Genomic DNA, 21,410 nt, shown 5'->3' with positions numbered 1-21,410 from the left:
GCACCACTGCACCACTGCACCACAGCACCACTGCACCACTGCACCACAGCACCACTGCAAGGTCACGCGTCACACTCGCTGGTCTCGGTCGTTAACTTTTACTTTCATGCGCTCTTCCCTTTCGTTTTTTTTCTAGATTTCCATGTAACTTCCCTTCAATATTTACTTTTTACCTGTTCCTCTTCGTCCTGTAATTTTTCTTCTTTATTTCTGTTTCTTCTTTCCCTTTCATCGTTTTTTCTTTCATGGAGCTCTATTTCCTGTTCTTTATATTTCTGCATCTCATTTCTATAATTTTTTTCATCCTTTTTATTCTGCCTCATGTCTCCCTCTTTTGGCATCAAATTACAATTTATGTTATGATATTATTATATATTTGTCTATATTTTGTGTAGGTATTGTATTAAAGTATAATCCGTTTGATAAATACTTGTATCTCGTTTAATGATTTTTTGCATATAAGCATCGACTACTGACGATGGAAGAATGTTAATTATTCTGATTACCGGTAATTATTGTAATTAAAAAAAATTATCGTTTTAAATCAAAACTCTATTTGCATCGCCAGTTACCGTCACTTACCGCTGCCGTGGCACCAGTTACCGTCACTTACCGCTGTCGTGGCGCCAGTTACCGTCACTTACAACTGTCGTGGCGCCAGTTACCGTCACTTACCACTGTAGTTACGCCAGTTACCGTCACTTACCACTGTATTTACGCCAGTTACCGTCACTTATCACTGTCGTGGCGCCAGTTACCGTCACTTACAACTGTCGTGGCGCCAGTTACCGTCACTTACCACTGTAGTTACGCCAGTTACCGTCACTTACCGCTGTCGTGGCGCCAGTTACCGTCACTTACCGCTGTCGTGGCGCCAGTTACCGTCACTTACCACTGTCGTGGCGCCAGTTACCGTCACTTACCGCTGTCGTGGCGCCAGTTACCGTCACTTACCGCTGTCGTGGCGCCAGTTACCGTCACTTACCGCTGTCGTGGCGCCAGTTACCGTCACTTACCACTGTCGTGGCGCCAGTTACCGTCACTTACCACTGTCGTGGCGCCAGTTACCGTCACTTACCACTGTAGTTACGCCAGTTACCGTCACTTACCGCTGTCGTGGCGCCAGTTACCGTCACTTACCGCTGTCGTGGCGCCAGTTACCGTCACTTACCACTGTCGTGGCGCCAGTTACCGTCACTTACCACTGTCGTTACGCCAGTTACCGTCACTTACCGCTGTCGTGGCGCCAGTTACCGTCACTTACCACTGTCGTGGCGCCAGTTACCGTCACTTACCACCTGTCTCTTATACACATCTAGATGTGTATAAGAGACAGGTGTACTGCAGGGAGAGGTTATAAGCACCTAACAGTGTACTGCCGAGAGGTTATAAGCACTTAAGTGTTACTCTACCCTCATAAATGTGTCCTCGGTATGCAGTGTATATATATACCCTCACTTGAGGGCTAGAGAGGTTCGTATAGTTGCTGCCTTCGCTTGAAGAAACTTCGTTGAATAACACGTTATATTGTACGTTTTTATTTTATATGAATTATAAATAGTACAATAGTAATATAGTAATACAATACATTAGTATACAATAGTAATAGTAATACAATTGTAATAGTAAATAGTAATTAAATAATATAATTATTATAGGCTGTGTCTAAATCCATCTAGGTCATCTTTGAAGAGAGAGTTTCCGTACTCATACAATCGTTTATCATGATATTGTACGTCTATATTTTATATTAAGTCTAAATACCTTCTACATCCATATAGGTCATCCTTGAAGAGAGATTTCCGCACTCATACAATTGTTTATCATGATATTAGTAAGCGATATTTATTCATATTAATTCATTATATTCTATGAAAGCGACCTCAACCCATCATGTATCTTAGATCTTTTGTTGAATCAAAGATTGTTAATAGTATTTAGTACAATATTTGCCTGAATGAAAGATTGTTGTGCAAATTAGGTTAATATATCCATGTTTAGAATGCTTAATACGCGTAAAGAAACTTATTACTGAATACTTACAAACGATGATAACAGTGGTTCTTTTGGTGGCAGCGGTATTAAACGGTTTAAGGCAAGCTACGCATAAAACTGTTTAGGGCAAACTACGGTTGCTACTTTTGAAACTTACGGCCATCTCTATTCGGCTTACGGTCATCTCAAACTCTGCTATTCTGAAGTTACGGTCACACAAGCTGGGTTTGCAGACTGGACGGCGTGAGGTCCGGCTGCTTCGTCCATTTCCGAACATTATCGGTTCCGAGAAACTTTATCTCATCTGTACTGTTATGATTCCTGTTAGAACGTCTACAAGTATGTAACGTTCATGACTTCCCTACAGTTCTTTATGGCCGACAACAATCCTGATCCACCGTGGCCTGGGACTGCAACGTTCGAAACACAATTAAACCAGAGATACTAGGGATACTAAGGATGCTAAGGATAAATACTAAAGATACTAGGGATACTATAGGGATACTAAGGATACTAAGGGTGCTAAGATACCATGGATACTGAGGATACTAAGAGTGCTAGGATACTAAGGATGCTAGGATACCAAGGATACTAATGATACTAAGCATACTAAGGATACTAGGGATCTTGGATACCAAGGATACTGGGATACCGAGGATACTAGGGATATACTAAGGATATTCGGATGTGACTTAGTGAGCATACGGAATCACGCTACAAATTAGCGTTTCCCGGTAAATTAGTTAAATCGAACAGTGATGATGGCGTAATTAAATTCTTTACGTAAAAGTTTAGAGTGATGTGTCCGTAGAGGTATATGCCAAGATCTGAATTTATTTACAAGTCTTTTGTAACAGTGATTTGTTTCTAGTGTACGTGCCTTTGTTTTCCCTAGTTTAATATTATTGATTGAATTATTTTTTTATTATTGACCGTCATGGGCCAGATACGCTACCGAAACGAACGACTTTTCAATGCAGTAGCAGCGAGAAGGAAGAATGCTAATTAAAAAAATATAAAATACAACAACAAAATACAAAACTGAACATATATATGCACGCTATCAGCGTGTAGCTTGCTATACGCTGCACTGCAGCACCGCATACAGCACCAGTGTGTAGCGTGCTACATGCTACACTGCAGCACCGCATACGGCACCAGCGTGTAGCGTGCTACATGCTACACTGCAGCACCGCATACAGCACCAGCGTGTAGCACGCTACACGCTGCACTGCAGCACTGCATACAGCACCAGCGTGTAGCGTGCTACATGCTGCGCTGCAGCACCGCATACAGCACCAGCGTGTAGCGTGCTACACGCTGCACTGCAGCGCCGAATACAGCACCAGCGTGTAGCGTGCTACACGCTGCACTGCAGTACCGCATACAGCACCAGCGTGTAGCGTGCTACACGCTGCACTGCAGCACCGCATACAGCCCCAGCGTGTAGCGTGCTACATGCTACACGCTACGACCGGTGGTAGCGCTGCCTCATTGGCGCTTATGAGGTCTGATCAGCTTAACAGGACACCTCGTATGGCTGCTGTGTGAGGGCTGTGTGAGGGCTGTGTGGTTGCTATGTGAGGGCTGTGTGGCTGCTGTGTGAGGGCTGTGTGGTTGCTGTGTGAGGGCTGTGTGGCTGCTGTGTGAGGGCGGTGTGGTTGCTGTGTGAGGGCTGTGTGGTTGCTGTGTGAGGGCTGTGTGGTTGCTGTGTGAGGGCTGTGTGGCTGCTATGTGAGGGCTGTGTGGCTGCTATGTGAGGGCTGTGTGGCTGCTATGTGAGGGCTGTGTGGCGGCTATGTGAGGGCTGTGTGGCTGCTATGTGAGGGCTGTGTGGCTGCTATGTGAGGGCTGTGTGGCTGCTATGTGAGGGCTGTGTGGCTGCTATGTGAGGGCTGTGTGGCTGCTATGTGAGGGCTGTGTGGCTGCTATGTGAGGGCTGTGTGGCTGCTATGTGAGGGCTGTGTGGCTGCTATGTGAGGGCTGTGTGGCTGCTATGTGAGGGCTGTGTGGCTGCTATGTGAGGGCTGTGTGGCTGCTATGTGAGGGCTGTGTGGCTGCTATGTGAGGGCTGTGTGGCTGCTATGTGAGGGCTGTGTGGCTGCTATGTGAGGGCTGTGTGGCTGCTATGTGAGGGCTGTGTGGCTGCTATGTGAGGGCTGTGTGGCTGCTATGTGAGGGCTGTGTGGCTGCTATGTGAGGGCTGTGTGGCTGCTATGTGAGGGCTGTGTGGCTGCTATGTGAGGGCTGTNTCTGTCTGTCTGTCTGTCCGTCCGTCTGTCCGTCCGTCCGTGACCTCAAGTTTTCGTCGACGAGAAAATGCGCTCTCTGTCACTCACTGCAGTGAGTACTGACTCATATTTTTATATTAGTCATCGTGCGGCATGTAGGTCCAGTACTCAATTATTGTAGCTATTTATGCGAAACTTGGTGCAGGATAACTCTATATTGAACTTCATTTTTAATACTTTTCTTATTGTTTATGTAACAGTCTGTGCGATATATAGGCGGCTTATTTGATCATTATTTGATCATTCTTAGTTATGAATGATCAAATGTAGATGATCAAATGTTGATGATCAAATGTTGATCATTCTTAATGAATGATCAACTTAGTTGATAATTTATTATTTTCAGTTGATCATTATGTAAGGATCAAGTATAGCTGTAGCAAGAGCAGCTATAATCCTCGTTTTTATAAAGTTTTTTTATGTGCGTAGTAAGGGAGATGTTATTACAGATTCAGCTGCGATAAATCAGAAGCTGCTGCTGCTGTTTGTCAGCGCTTGATACAGCTGTAATAGCAGCTGCAATATGCAGTGTTATCTTAGCAGGTGTTTCGGCCTGGGGCTGTCGGCAGATGTGGACTAAACTCACTAAAGTTGCCAAGATGGCGGGCGATCGAACAACCGCCAACTCACTAAAGTTGCCAAGATGGCGGGCGATCGAACAACCGCCAACTCACTAAAGTTGCCAAGATGGCGGGCGATCGAACAACCGCCAATGATATTAACTTCGCCACTGCATCTATGTCGCCAACCTCCATAAGAAACGATCTATTATGTTAAGAAAACTGAGCCCAAACTTTTTAACGTTATTGAAAGAGAATTTTGAATTATAATGTGACAATCGAACCATGCAAATCGTTATTCTGACCAACATTATACAGTTTCTAGACTTGATATATGAATACAGATATAACTTGATTTTAGACGATAAATGATTCTAGATATGAACAATTTTCGTTCATAAAATGACATCAAAAGTGGACTTGAATGTCGCAACGTCGCTTACAGACCTAGAATATTAAGCAGCTTATATACTCAGAAAAATTAATGGCTTATTGTCCAAATAAAAATGTTATTTTTGTCCGTGTGTATTGAATCCCGATACAGTTAGCCCGGCAGAGGGCGTATCAGAGCTACGTCCGCCTACTGCTCGTGCTGTGGTAAAAACGCGTGTCTTGATATGTGAATACAACCTCTTCAGTTTTTTGAGTGACGAAAATGCCGCGCTTTAGTTCTAAGTGACGACCAGGGTTCGGTTTTATGGTTTTTTAAATGAAAATATAAGGCAAGAGAGAAGTAAAATATTGCTTATACGTATAAAATATTTAAATATTTCTTACTTATAAGATATTTCTTACGTATGAAATATTTCTTACGTATAAAATATTTCTAACGTACTAAAATATTTCTTACGTATAAAATATTTCTAACGTACTAAAATATTTCTTACGTATAAAATATTTCTTACGTAGGGTATATATTATTTCTTACCTATAAAATATTGCGTACGTCTTGAATATTTCTAACGTGCAAAATATTTCTAACGTTTAAAATATTTCTTACGTATAAAATATTTCTTAATATTCCATTTCTTACGTACGGTACGTATAAAATATTTCTAACGTATGAAATATTTCTTACGTATAATATATTTCTTACGCATAAAATATTTATTACGTGTGGCATATTTATTATAGACTGGAAAAAAATATTCATTATACAATGTAAATTGATGATATGCAAATTCTTTACGTAAAAAATTAACGAATTTCCATCGCCTATGACACATAATAAAGTTGCCAATGAATCAAGCTGCCTGCCTCTATAATAGAAACATTTTCTTTTTAATCCAAATGTAATTACATCCACGCGGAAACTTCGGGCCATTATTTGTTTACGTTTCGATATTACAAATAAATAATCACTACAGCTAAAGTTATTTTCTCCCTCTTTTTAGCGTATTTTGTCATTTATGGAAAAAAGGCGCTATTGTGCTCGTCATATCCGTCCGTCCGTCCGTCCGTCCGTCCGTGACGGACGGACGGACGTGAAAAAATGCGCTCACTGTCACTCACTTCAGAGAGTACGGATCTAATTTTTTTTAATTAGCTTATCTCTGTCCGAGGTAGTATAACTTACATTTTTTCTTCATGTTACATTGGCAATAATTTAACTATCGTGGTTGAAAATATTAATTACGAATTTCTGCAACTATCCTCCTGACTGTACCTACTAGTAGTGTGACTGCGAATGGCCAGAAATAATGTAACGATTTGAATAATGTAATGATTTGCCAGTTCAAACTAAAAATATTGTTCGATATATTGAAAAAACTAATGAGAAAATTGCGAATAAAACAAATTCTCTGGTCTTCAATGAAACCTGCTTGAAAGAAGAAATTCTGCCAATCTATACTAAATAATGTAACATGCAGGTCAGAATCCAGGGGCCATACTTTCAAAACTCGCTAAGTGAACGTAAGAACTTACGCTCTATTTTCTTGTCTATGATTAAGTGAACGTAAGTACTTACGCTCTATTTTCTTGTCTATGATTGGTGGATTTTGCTTGAGAGACCGTCAATGATTGGCTGATGAACATACGATCTCTTAACTTTTTTGAAAGTATAGGCCCAGATTAGCCCTAACAACTTGAGAAAGTTGAGGAACGACGACGAGGTGGCGTTACATTTTATTATTAAAGTTGACCGCAACATTTTTATATTTATTTTTTTATTCGTCATCCGCATTGACGCGTAAAGATTTAAGCGTATGTGCTCTGACTGAAAAACAACTTTAAATATTAATAGAAACGAATTAGTTGAACATTTTTGTTGTAGTCAGGCATTAAAATGAGCTAAGCGCAACGTTTTCTTTTAAGCGACTTGGGCGCAGTTTTCGGTTGCGCGTAGGACTGACTGAAGTATTCCGTTCGCCACGCCCTGACATCCCATGATGATGATGTAAAAACATAAAAAATATAAACAATCATCAATCACTGTAAAATTCTGCTCGATATTATATTTTTAGAATTTTTCATATGTTATGGCTCTTTTCTTACATTTTCATTTTACCATTTTGGTTTAATGTTAGATTTCTAATACCTTCTTTTATTCCAGCTTATCATTGCATCTCAGGCACATAGTTCTCTCTTCTCTTGTGTCATTGAATATCTTTAGTTTCGTGCTTCTAATTTTTTATTGTCTTCCGGACATTTAGTTTTCATGCATCTTTGAAAATCGTAATTTTTGCCAGTCTACCCTCTTGGCAAATAAGGTTAAAATAACGCTTAATCGACATAAATTCATCGTTTTAACGTTTCATCAACGTTGATGCAACGTCAGTTGCTCTCATTCTTCGTTATAGCTTCTCGTCTTAGTTTTCTTCGATTATTGAATATTTACCAAAAGGAAACGCAATGCCAGTTTCGAGTAGTTTTTGAAACATTTAATTTTTTGTTAGATTTGTATTGTTGTATATATTTTTCATAATTCTGATTTGATGAACGATCTTCATCACAATGGTGAATAACTTTTAAAAGTTTGTGGGATTTCGGCGTAGTTTTACCAGAAAATCATTCACCAGTTTATTCTTCTTCTGTGTAATGTAGATATTTTATTAATGATAATTACTTTGATGGCTGCAGTGTTTCAGTTGATCATTACTTTGATATGTGCACTATGCTTTTTCTAAGTTCCCAGTGTGCAGAAGCGCACGCTGTTACACTGTGTCCGGAAGTAAGCAACAATTAAAGTGTGCATGCTACCTCATTCTAAACTGCACGGTAGCCCGCTATATATAATGGAGTGAAACTGGGCTGAGTTGGTTAAATAAAGTGGACTGGTCTGACTTTCACGTGCATACCGATAAAAAAACTCCAATGAAGTGTGAAAAATTCAGCGCAGTTTAGTGTACGTGGCTTAGGATTGTAGGTACAAACTTGCTTAACCCTATACCGACTGACAAGAGTAACCAAAGCAATATTGCCTCAAGCCCATTGCCCAAAAGGATACGTTTAAATACGTGGTGGCAAGGATACTTTGCCGCCACGTACGACAACTTTAAAATGTTCTTTGTTGAGTACAAACGTCCTCAGGTTGCTACACTCAATAGTTTACGTATAATTTAAGCTGAAAGTTATGTTCCCGGAGAGTGACATACGGCGGTAGAGGATTAAGTAAACGTAGCGGCCGATTTCTCGTCTGTGATTGGTGAACGTAGCTTGAAAACCGCTACAAACTCGTTTAACCATTTTTGATAGTCCCGCTATGCACTTACCTTCCAGGACATGAGGACATGACTTACCTTCCAGGACGCAAGAGGGGGAACGCACAGTAGAATGTGTGGAAGATATTAGTTAAAAATGTGTGGAAGATATTAGTTAAAAATGTGCAGTTCAAACTGAAAAAATGTCACTGCATTCACACCAAGGCCGCCGAGGCAGACATCGCGTGTTGTGTCGCTCACTGCGCCTAAGTGGCGCGTGCTTTGCGACACTCATTTTGTATGTGTGTATTTTTTTCTGTACATTTTATGAGGCGTTTTACTTTAAACGTTAACAACCTATATGCTAGGGCTCGTGTCTCGAGTGCGTTTGTTAGGGACAGCGTCACAGGAAACGTGAGAGTATCGTCGCACAAGCATCTCTACGATATAATAAACAATGTATAAATAAGCAATATAAAGCACATAGAATGAACAATAATTATGAGACTTGTTCCTATTAAATAAACTGAAGTGATTACCAGATACCCTTATATAAGATTTGACTTATAATGTCTAATATAATGGCTCCTTATATGGTCTAATATAATGATGACTCATAAAGGCTAATATAATGACTCATAATGTCTAATGTAATGACTCGTAATATCTAATATTATAGATAAATGTTCGGCGTACGATTATGTTTCCGTCTATATGCTATAGCCGTACGTATAGTATTTGATTATTGAACTCATGACGTCTAGTATTTACTATCGTTGAATTTACGATTATCGTTGAATTTACGATTATCGTTGAATTTACGATTATCGTTGAATTTACGATTATCGTTGAATTTACGATCATCGTCGAACTTACGATTATCGTTGAAATTACGATTGTCAATGAACTTATACGATCTCGTGCCAAATTTTTAGTGAATAACTTTACTCGCATTTTATTATTTTCGTGTTTAATATTGTTGCCTAGCTATTCTTATAGTTATTAATATTATCATAATTAGTACTACACATGACCACGTTCACTTGACTAGATTTTACTTGAGATTGAGAAGACTAATGCGCTCGATACAGTTTTATGGTCATTATTGATTTTAATAATGATTTCCAAGCATGCCGTACCTGTTACGAAATTATTTTTGTAACCAATTTTTTTATAATCCATTCACCGTTTCTTGACTGCAGGCGTTGCCAAGCGTCTGTCACTCATTTTAATCCAATTGTAATCTCTTCGTTCATTTATTATCTATCTCTGTTAAATTAAATCATACTTATTTTATCATGACTAATTTAATCTGTAGTTCAAACAAACGCGTTGCTGAAATCAGAGTTCGCGTTCACGTGTTGAATTTTAACATCACATGAGGCTTGTGAACGCTGCCGTGTTAGTGCGTTCGCTTCTATATTGATCTAGAACTGATGTTGTTGTTGTTACTGTTACTAGCGGTGATCTATTGTTAATCTATTGTTATTGTTGCTGTATTGACGGCGGAGTTATAGGTTTTTATTACATTGACTGCCGGTGATGTCTTCTTGCTATATTTACTGCCGATGATGTCTTGTTGTTCTATTTATTGCCGGTGATGTCTTGTTGTTCTATTTACTGCCGGTGATGTCTTGTTGTTCTATCGACTGACGGTGATGTCTTGTTGTTCTATTGACTGCCGGTGATGTCTTGTTGTTCTATTGACTGCCGGTGATGTCTTGTTGTTCTATTGACTGCCGGTGATGTCTTAATTGTTGTTCTATTGACAGCCGGTGCGATGTCTTGTTATTAGATTTACTGTTTGTGTTTTATCGTTGCAGTTTTTGTTGTTCTTTTTTTAGTCATTAGAACATTTACTGTGTCTGTTTTTCTTCTTAAACGTTGACCGTCAACGTCCACGCTGTTCTCAATTATACGTTGCCTCTTATGACTTCCTCAGACATCGTTGAAGTCTCTGACATTTTAGCCATTTTAGACGTTTTCCCTCTGACGTTTAAGCCGTTCGTTGACATCTTCCATATGACGTTTAAGCCGTTCGTTGACAGCATCCATATGACGTTTTAAGCCGTTCGTTGACATCGTCCATATGACGTTCAAGCCGTTCGTTGACATCGTCCATATATGACGTTTAAGCCGTTCGTTGACATCATCCATATGACGTTTAAGCCGTTCGTTGACAGCATCCATATGACGTTTTAAGCCGTTCGTTGACATCATCCATATGATGTTCAAGCCGTTCGTTGACATCGTCCATCTGACGTTCAAGCCGTTCGCTGACATCGTCCATCTGACGTTTAAGTCGTTCGTTGACATCATACATCTGACGTTTAAGCCGTTCGTTGACATCATCCATCTGACGTTTAAGCCGTTCGTTGACATCGTCCATCTGACGTTTAAGCCGTTCGTTGACATCGTCCATCTGACGTTTAAGCCGTTCGTTGACATCATCCATCTGACGTAAGCTCTACAGCTCTGCTGGCTTCCTTAATAGCTTGTGACTGCTACTTCAGAGCTCCGTCCTATGCTTTTAACTTGTCATTCATCCCTTTACAATTCCTCACGCGACATCAATAAATATTTTTAACTTTCAAGCATTTCATAATTCTACAGATGTTCTATCATTTTCCGACATGTCTTCTTCCTCTTTAATTGTTTCTCTCTTTTACGCCCCCTCTCTTGCTTGCCCTCATCTCTATCGTTTTCAGCACCCCTCCCCTCCCCTTCCTTTCCCTCATACTTTCTTCCCTCTTTTTCCCCTTCCCTCGTGCAGGCGCTGTCGTGCAGCAGACATCAGTCGCCCCTCGGTTCCCTCGCTGGAAGGTTGCCCTCGAATTTCGATTCCCACTTTTGTTTGTGCGCTGCGAAACTTTTTCGAAATAAATTCTGTTTCCCGTGATTTTCAAAACTGAAAATGGTACTACAATGATTGGTAATTAATACACATGTTTCTTTGGGTTGCTGTGAGAACCAGGAATGAATTCCAGGTCATATGGATTCATTCCAGTTGGCAGTTCCAGATAGGGCGTGCCGTCTGGAACGTCGATATCGCCAGCGCTACCGGCCAGCGTCGTCGCCATGCTGCTGCTAACAACTCTTATTTCGCTCCAAACTTGTGGCCTTTGTGAACTATTGGAACATTTGTGCATTTTTCCGGAACATTGAAAATGATTTTTTCGCTTCAGGATAGGCTAACAACTCTTATTTCGCTACAAACTTGTGGCCTTTGTGAACTATTGGAACATTTGTGCATTTTTCCGGAACATTGAAAATGATTTTTTCGCTTCAGGATAGGCTAACAACTCTTATTTCGCTCCATTGTGGCCTTTGTGAACTACTGGAACATTTGTGAATTTTTTCTGAACATTGACTATGATTTTTCGGCTTCAGGATGAGCTAACAACTCTTATTTCGCTCCAAACTTGTGGCCTTTGTGAACTTGTGGAACATTTGTGCAATTTTCCTGAACATTGGCAATGATTTTTCCGCTTCAGGATAGGCTAACAACTCTTATTTCGCTCCGAACTTGTGGCCTTTGTGAACTTCTGGAACATTTGTCCATTTTTCCTAAACATTGACAATGATTTTTTGCGCTTCATGATAAGTTTCTGCCATCAGGTTTTCGGGTGTTTGATTTTTTTTTGTGTCTACTTTTGGAGTCTATTTTCAGTCTCTATGCTTTGTCACGATTGCTATGTTGAGGTACAGAAAAACTCTACTAATTTGGTTGATACTTTCATATATTTCATTAATTTAGACATTATTGTTTTCATGAATTCGATTCGTTTCTTGGTAATTTAATGTTTGGCACTGGTGTGTGTTTATAATTTTTTTTTAACAAATCATTTGAATTATTTATAGTATTTTGGAGTTTAATACGGTTTGTGTATTTTCGGCCATTCAATAGCGTGTTGGAAATAGTTGATAAACTAGACTTCAAGTGAAGTTAAAAAAAAAACTAGTCATTTCTTTGGGAAAAGTTCATGAATACCGCCATAATGTATGAGCTCTAAGTGAAAGCTAGAGGAACACTGAGCTGGAGTTAATATTGTAGGGGAAGAAGTTCACAGCCATTATGGTCACCGAAACCTCTAACTTGGTGAGTAAACCACTAACTTGGTGAGTAAAACCTCTAAACTGGTGAACCTGGTGAGTAAACCTCTAACCTGGTGAGTAAAATGAGAATTACAATGAAGAAAAGTCGAACGACACTGGGTGCTCCAAATGTTGCCGGCCTGCGTGCGGTTGGAGTGCGTCCCACCATGGGACCAAATCGGCAATCACCAAATCCCCGCCTCCCGAAAGGGAGGCCCAAAGCCTGTTTTTTGGCCAGGCCGGCGCACGGACCCCCGTGTGTTGCTGGCGGTGTTGCTGCTGAGATCGGGGGATGTTGAAGCTAACCCGGGACCGGTGTGGGTGTGTCAGATCTGCGGCCGCCGAATCACTAAGACACAGACGTCCTTCCGATGTAATTCACAATCACTACACTGGGTTCATGAAAAATGCACCACAATCAAAACATACACACTACAATCACAACTAACTACATAGACAATCTACCAAACAATGCTGTACTCTTGGCACCAGCACCAGCCATAGACTCTTCAGAAACCCAATTACCCAGGCACACACGCCGAGCACTTGCACAACTCCGTACAAACAAGTCCCCCCTACTACACCAATACCTACACAAGATAGATCCAGCCACACATCCGTCCCCTCTTTGTCCACTTTGTCTCAGACATGATCACAACACCTGCCACCTGTTTGGCTGTTCGGAACTGGCCACGCCCTTGTCGCCCCTGGTTTTGTGGAACTCTCCCATCGAGGCGGCGGGGCTGTTAGCGCGCTGGGGAGAGAGGTTGGGCTGGCCACAGGAATGGGTGTAGGCCCCGTCCCGCACTTGTCGCGGGACGGGGAGGGCGAACAACAACAACAACGACACTGGGTGAATGATCTCGTGTTACAACGATGAATAAGACAGTTCAGGAATAATATTTTTTGATTATTTTGGTGTAAGCAGAAAAATTAATATATTTAAAAAAAAATTTCATAGAAAATGTTTTCGCTCGTCACAACCTTTGTATGTAAGGATGGGATTAAGTTGATATGTTTACGAATGTTTTATTCTGTGTTTACTCCTATATAAATTTATACAGGCGTTATGATTATGACAACATTATATTACTCTGAAATTTTATGATGATACTATTTTATAATCACATTACGGCGCTGTTTATTACCAAATAAAGCAAATGATCCTTGCAAGAACCATCTGGGTTCTGATGGCTTGTGGTATCAAACCTACACTCTGAGGAATGAGTGTGACTTTAACATACATATGTTAGCGATGCACTTTTTTTTAACATGACTCCCTGCTGATGCTACGCGTAAGAAAGTGGGTCACTATTTGGACAAGGTGATCCATTCATTTTTCTGAATGAGAACCAGCTGGATGCATGGTTACACTCAACTATGGCAGACTTTTAAAATCTGTATTGATTCGAGAATGTAACGAAGTCTGCAAACATTAAACTTGCTCACATTTTATATGTAACATATAGCCGTTTTGCGACGTAATCCTTTTTTTACATTTACCATTTTTTGAGAACTTAATATCGCAGTTAATTCGAAAATTTGTAGACAACAAATGTCTGCAAATCATGGGTCTACTAGACAGTAAACCATCTTAATGCATTTGCAATTCGCTATCTTGATATGCCGGTAAATTTTTTATCATTTGAGAAATTTAAACAGTGAATTTCTCTTGGTCAATTTTTAAGATGTTATATTTAATTACTTTAGTATCTGTTTGAAAATTATTTTTAGCTAAGTTTTGAGTGAAAAAAGTTCAGGGCGGCTCTGTAAAGTTGTTGCAAGATTTATATTTGTCTTCGTTTGCCGTCGTTCGATGATAAAGAAATCAATTAATATAGGTTATGTCTGCTTGTTGTTCCTGTTATAGAATGAGCTAAAACTTTGATCAAAATATTTTCATGCGAAATAATTCAGGGCACTAGCGTGCAGCTAAACTATGCGCCGAAAATGGCGGCAGTGTTTCGAAATGTGATTTGTAAGTAAAAACATCTGAAAGATTCGCGTAGACGTAATGTGAAAAAGTCAAATCGTGTAATATATATTCAGTATCAGGAACTTAGCTCCAGGTTATGAAGATCCATGTATTGTGTAGGTAGTCATTTTGAGTGCAAGTACACATTCTGGGGCCATACTTTCAAAAAAGTTACGAGATCGTAAGTTCATCAGCCAATCATTGACGGCCTTTCAAGCAAAATCCACCAATCATAGACAAGAAAATAGAGCGTAAGTACTTACGTTCACTTAATCATAGACAAGAAAATAGTGCGTAAGTACTTACGTTCACTTAATCATAGACAAGAAAATAGAGCGTAAGTATACGTTCACTTAATCATAGACAAGAAAATAGAGCGTAATTACTTTTGTTCACTTGGCGAGTTTTGAAAATATGGCCCTGTCAAAAAGTCAAAAAGTTTGTGCGTGGAAAGGTTAGACCGATGCTATAGCAGAGGTCGCTATAGCTAGCTGCAGGTGGTCGATGCAGCTGCAGCTGGCTGGCGCCTGCGAGGTCAACTTTGTGACCTAACTAAAAATGTAGTCTTATAAAAAAAAGAACATTAAAAATTTGCAGTCTCTGTAGCCTAACTAAAAATTTACTGTCTTACCAAAAAGATTTTTTTACAAGAATTTACAGTCTCTGTAGCCTAACTAAAAATGTAGTCTTATCAAAAAGAATTTTTTAAAAAGAATTTACAGTCTCTGTAGCCTAACTAAGAATGTACAGTCTTGTCAGAAAAGAATTTTTTGAAACAATTTACAGTCTCTGTAGCCTAACTAAGAATGTACACTCTTATCAAAAAGAATTTTTTCTTACACATTTACAGTATCTGTAGCCTGACTAAAAATGTACAATCTTATAATTTTTTTCACAAATTTACAGTGTAGCCTAACTATAAATGTGCAGTCTTATCAGAAAGAACATTAAAAAAATTACAGTCTCTGTAGCCTAACTAAAAATGTAGTTTTACCAAAAAGATTTTTTTAAGCTTACAATCTCTGTAGCTTAACTGAAAATTTACAGTCTTAAAAAATTAAATTTATAGTCTCTGTAGCCTAACTCGAAATTTACAGGTTAACCGACTATGTTCAGTGCTCCATAAGTTTGCATGCTTGGGCCTACCGCGTGCTGTTAACGCCCGTTTATTAATTTAGTGTTATAATTTTATTGATGTTAATGTTGTCGACGTAGTTTGGTTTTTATTGGAATACTCGCTACCAACATCGTGGTAAATGACATGGACTCTACCATGGTAGAAAAGTTGCAGGTAGATAATGTGTAATTAGATACGGTACCGTATCTACCAAACCGACACCATGGTAGATCAGTGGGCGGGTTTTGATTGGAAAAAGATGATAGTTTTATTTTTTTTTTGTTCCGTCCAGAGATTATAAACATCATTTTTAACCAAATTAAGGTAGCAGGGTTAACTGCAGGTTTAATTTCAAAATGTTGAACTTGAATGTTAATTCAAGTGACACTACAAGTGTCACTTGTAGGAATTTAATTTTTCGAATATTCCTGACGTAAAATGTGGCGTCATATTAAGTTTAGACTTGTATTTTTGCCTAATTTGTCACTTGTAACAGTTCTGGTTGTCATAAAAATTTCATTTTCTGCGAATGACCCATGTAATTTCTCTGCATCTTTTATGCTATTATGTCTATAAAAAACGTGCATTTCATCTCTGAAAACAATATTTCGAGAATTTTTTTTTTAAATTTCCTAGTTTTAATTTTGTTGTCCGGTATTTAATCCGTCGGTGCATAGTATGCTCTTATTTCTTTCTATAGTCACCAAGGATGTCATATACATAGTTGATATGTCACGTATATATGTCATATACGTGATGATTTGAAAAGTGGAATAATCGCTTATGAACTATTTATTATTGCATTAATTTAATCATGTATGATGTGTACGGTATCGTGCATCATTGGAACTATGCATGATGTCATGCACATCATCAGAACTATGCATACATGATATCGTGCCTGTGCAGTGTGCACTGATTTATTTTAAATTATTAAGCAATATAAAATTAGTTAATGTTAGCGTAACGTGTCTGTAGACTTGAATCTGAACAACTCGCACGTTCGTGAATTTCTTTAATATTTAGTTTAGCCCGATTTTGTTTCCTTCTAGTTTAGCTTAAGGCCCGATTGTTTACAATTTTAAATTAATATACTTATATTCGAATTTAATATACTATAAAACATACGATCGGAATTACATATCCCGCTATATATATTCTCAATACTTCTTTTTTCGCTTCCAGTTCGTGCATTTTTCCTTAATTTTTTGTTCGTTGTTTTTAAATCGCGTGTGTTGTTGATGCATCATTCATGCATAGTTGATTCATCATTCATGCATAGTTGATTCATCATTCGTGCATCATTGATGCATCATTCGTGCATCTTTGATGCACAATTCGTGTGTCGCTGAGACATCATTCGTACGCCCTTGAAACATTCGTGTGCCGTTGAGGCATCGTTCGTGTATCTTTGATGCAAAATTACTCCATCGTTGAGTCGTAATTTCTACTTCGCAGCAACGTAATTCGTGCGTCGTCGTGCACCATTTCCACGTCGATGCTACACGATTCTTTGACGCACTATTAGTATGTAGATATGTTCGTGCGTGCGTGCGTCGTGGCAACGTATAGGATCGATGCAGCGCCCGTCTTACTGCTGCATACACGCTGCCTTCACTCTGCCAACACGCTGCGACATGCTAATCGTATGTACACTCGCATTATTCGTTAAAATATTCTAGTTTATTAACAGTTATGTAATTTTAACATTCATTTAAACTCATTTTTGGTGAAATAAACGTTCATATACGGTACTTTCACTTAATTTACCTTCACAGTCTCTACACGCTGCGACATGCTAATCATGTGTACACTCGCTTAATGTGCTCAAATATTTTAGTTTGTTCACAGTTGTGTAATATTAACCTTCATTTAATAATTACATACTCAGTCTTTGTGCAACTAAATTTCGTATACTTTCATTTAATTTATACTTTTGTCATTTACGCGTTTCATAAATGCCATAGTTTTCGTGAATTCTGTACTTTCACTTGTTGTTTTCACTGACTTAATGTATTTCAATTACGGTATCATAAATTGCAGCTCTAGGGGTTAGACAAAATAAGGGAAACATGAGAAATCAACAAAATATATTTTAGTATGGTGTAGGTCCACCTTTTTTGGCAATTACAGCCTCAATTCTACGAGGTATTGATTCACACAACTTATTTATTGTTTCTAAAAGAACTTTAACCCATTCTTCAGATTGGGTAAAATATTCAGATAAAATTTTCTTGTAGAGACGATGGTGGCGGGAATTGACTTCTGACTTAAAAATCGACCATAAATGCTCGATAATATTTCGGTTTGGTGAATGTGGTGGCAAAATGAGATGCTGAACTTCAATAGAATGTTACTCGTGCCATTTTTCAACAATTCCAACTGTATATGGATCGGGGCATTATCATCTTGATAGATGCGTTCCCCTCCGGAAACAGTGTTTGAACAATTGTATAAACTTGGTCCTCCAAAATTCCTAAATAGTCACGGCTGTTGATTCTTCCACGAAGAAAAATCAATGGTTCACCAGACTTCCAATAAATAAGAGCCCAGGTCACAGATCCACCGCCATGGTTCACGATTGGGAGGAGGCAATCTGGATTAAATGAGCCTTTTTGGCTGTCTCTAAACGTAATCTCGGCCAGAGTTTGGAAATAAGGTAAACGATGATTCGTCAGAGAAAATCGCATTTTTCCACTGCCCGTGGTACCAATTTTTGAGGTTTTTACACCATTCTGAACGCTTTAAAGCATTTGTATTTAAAACTAGAGGTGATCTAATTGCAGCTCCTCTATAGAATCCAGATCTGTGAAGCTCTCGGCGGGCAGTCTTTATGGAAACTGGGTTCTGTATGTGTCCACTGTGGTCTGTTGGTGTCTATTGAGGTCTGTTGGTGTCTATTGAGGTCTGTTGGTGTCTATTGAGGTCTGTTGGTATCTATTGAGGTCTGTTGGTGTCTATTGAGGTCTGCAGTAATTTTAACAACCGTGGTCTTTCGATTCACACGGTCGTTATTATTATTATAATAATATTATAATCACAGTTCGATTTAGGTACCGACGGTCTCTCTCAGACAACTTCGACTTTCGGCCTGACCTTTGCTTTGCTGAGGACGTTTTTCCATCTCTTTCAAAAGCAGTCATTACTTTTGAGTCAGTAACTCTAGAAACGTCAAACATTCGGGAAATTTATGCTGAAAATCGGGCACCAACAATTTGGCACCTTTGAAGTCAGAGAGGTTTGCCATTGATAGGTTATAGGTTACGTTATAGACACAAAAATTAACTCAAAATATCTGTGTAAGGATAAAATATATCAATTAGCAGCAACAATAAACAATATAACATAAAAATATAGCACCTTTTCATTGTTTAAGACATGTTCAGAAATTACGTTATCAAAATGTCATGTGTTTCCGTTATTTTATCCAACCCTTGTAAATTCTGTGATGGCAAACATTTTTAATGTACAGAAAGGCAAGTATTTCATTAACACGTTGACTACGATTGCTTCATCTTGTACTATTATTTCATTTTTTGTACTGTTTTTAAACAGGGTTGCCAGACGATTATTTTTTCCGGACAAATTCCGTGATTTAGTTTTTCTCAATTGCGTTGGCCGGCTAAAATTTATGATAGGGGTACTTCCTAATTAAATTTTAAGTACTGGAAAAAGAAAATAAATGGAATTTTTATGGCGGAACCTACAAATAAACTAGTATATATTGAGTTATCGGCCATTTTTGGCCTTTTTTGTTCTCGGATTTGGCCGATTTTGGGCAACCTGAATTATGCACCACTTCGTCCTGGAGAAATACATTTCGTGGTACGCATATGTACCAATACGTAGTCAACGTGTTAAGAAGGAAACATAGCTTGAGAACATGCACTGTATAACTAACGCTTTATCTACTTGTATTATTTGAATTATATTAATTTACACGAGTTTAATTAATGGTATTTATTTCTATTTTTATTACTTGAATTATACTAATTTACACGATTTTAATTAATGGTATTTTTAGTTATTTTTTAAGTTATTAACGCTGTACATACTTCATTATTATTATATGAATTATACTAGTTAACAGGAATTTAATTAATGGTATTTTTTATTATTTTTCAGAGCGATACAAGCGCCAGCTTCTTGCGAGCGGCAAGAGCAGGCAACCTCGAGAAGGTTTTGGAGTTTCTCAAAAGCAACACCGACATCAACACGTGCAACCCGGTGAGTAACACGTGCAACCCGGTGAGTAACACGTGCAACCCGGTGAGTAACACATGCAACCCGGTGAGTAACACGTGCAACCCGGTGAGTAACACGTGCAACCCGGTGAGTAACACGTGCAACCCGGTGAGTAACACATGCAACCCGGTAAGTGTTACCCTGTTAATTTTTTTCTCTCAACATGTTACGATAAAATTTAATATATATGCAGCTTAGATATATAAACAATTTCAGTTTTTTCGCTAAATTTTTTAAGTAAGTGAGTTTAATTAGATAATCATCACATACTTTGATACAATTTCAATTGATAACTTTTTAGTGTATCTTTTAGCACCGGGATTAAAAAGGTTTTCTCTTTTAGTTTTATAATTGTATATAGTAGTATAAATGCTCTATGGTTATAGAATTTCCCTCAAGTAATATTTGCCCATAGTATTTTAATTCACATATGATAATTCCATATAATAGTGTAACTTATCTACAGTAATACAATTTATCACAAGTAATATTTCCTATAGTAATATAACTTGTCTATAGTAATACAATTTAACGTCAGTAATATTTTCCTATTGTAACAGAACTTATCTACTTTAATACTATTTATCACAAGTAATATTGCCCAATAAGAGAATAATTTCTCTATAGTTATGTACAATATCGCATAAGTAATAATTCCCTACAGTAATATAACGTATCTACAGTAATATACAATTTAATACATGTAATATTTCCCTATAAGAGAATAATTTCTCTATATTTATATGTATGGTTATTATTCGAATTCGAATACGGTATTAAATTTAAATTCGAATAATGAATTCAAATTCGAATATTGAATTCGAATTCGAATATGAAATTCAAATTCGAATATTAAATTCAAATTCGAATATGAAATTCAAATTCGAATATGAAATTCAAATTGGAATATTAAATTCAAATTCGAATATGAAATTCAAATTGGAATATCTAACACTCCTGTGGTTGCCCAGAACGGCCTGAACGCGCTGCACCTCGCCAGCAAGTAATAATTCCCTATAGTAATATAACTTATCTTCATTATATAATATAGATACAATTATCACAAGTAATATTCCCCTATAAGAGACTAATTTAACTATATTTACTTATAATTATCACCCCTGTTGTTGTCCAGAACGGCCTGAACGCGCTGCACCTGGCCAGCAAAGAAGGGAGGATACGACGTCCTATAAGAGAATAATTATATTTACTTATATAAATAAGTTAAAATAACCATATTTACTTATATATAAATAACTATAAAATATAATTATCACCCCTGATATTAACCAGAACGGTCTGAACGCGCTGCACCTGGCCAGCAAGGAGGGGGACACGACGTCCTATAAGAGAATAATTATATTTACTTATATAAATAAGGTAAAATAACTATATTTACTTATATATAAATAACTATATTCATATGTTTATCACCCCGCATGTTGCCCAGAACGGCCTGAACGCGCTGCACCTGGCCAGCAAGGAGGGCCA

At 38.3% G+C, this 21,410-nt stretch overlaps 1 protein-coding gene across 1 annotated transcript in view; it reads left to right on the top strand.

Moving 5' to 3' along the window:
• The window catches only part of LOC108669540 (ankyrin-3), a 68,773-nt gene that overhangs the window by 23,634 nt on the left and 23,729 nt on the right, over window positions 1–21,410 (top strand). Inside the window, exon 2 of the mRNA XM_047883295.1 lies at window positions 19,800–19,901. Coding sequence (XP_047739251.1) covers window positions 19,800–19,901 — 102 coding nt within the window. The remainder of the gene's footprint in view (window positions 1–19,799; window positions 19,902–21,410) is intronic.

This window comes from Hyalella azteca, unplaced genomic scaffold (assembly GCF_000764305.2).
Source record: "Hyalella azteca isolate HAZT.00-mixed unplaced genomic scaffold, Hazt_2.0.2 contig12555, whole genome shotgun sequence".
Classification (NCBI taxonomy): Eukaryota; Metazoa; Arthropoda; class Malacostraca; order Amphipoda; family Hyalellidae; genus Hyalella; species Hyalella azteca.
The sequence above is the reverse complement of the archived record's forward strand: the minus strand, read 5'-3'. Positions and strand labels throughout refer to the sequence as shown.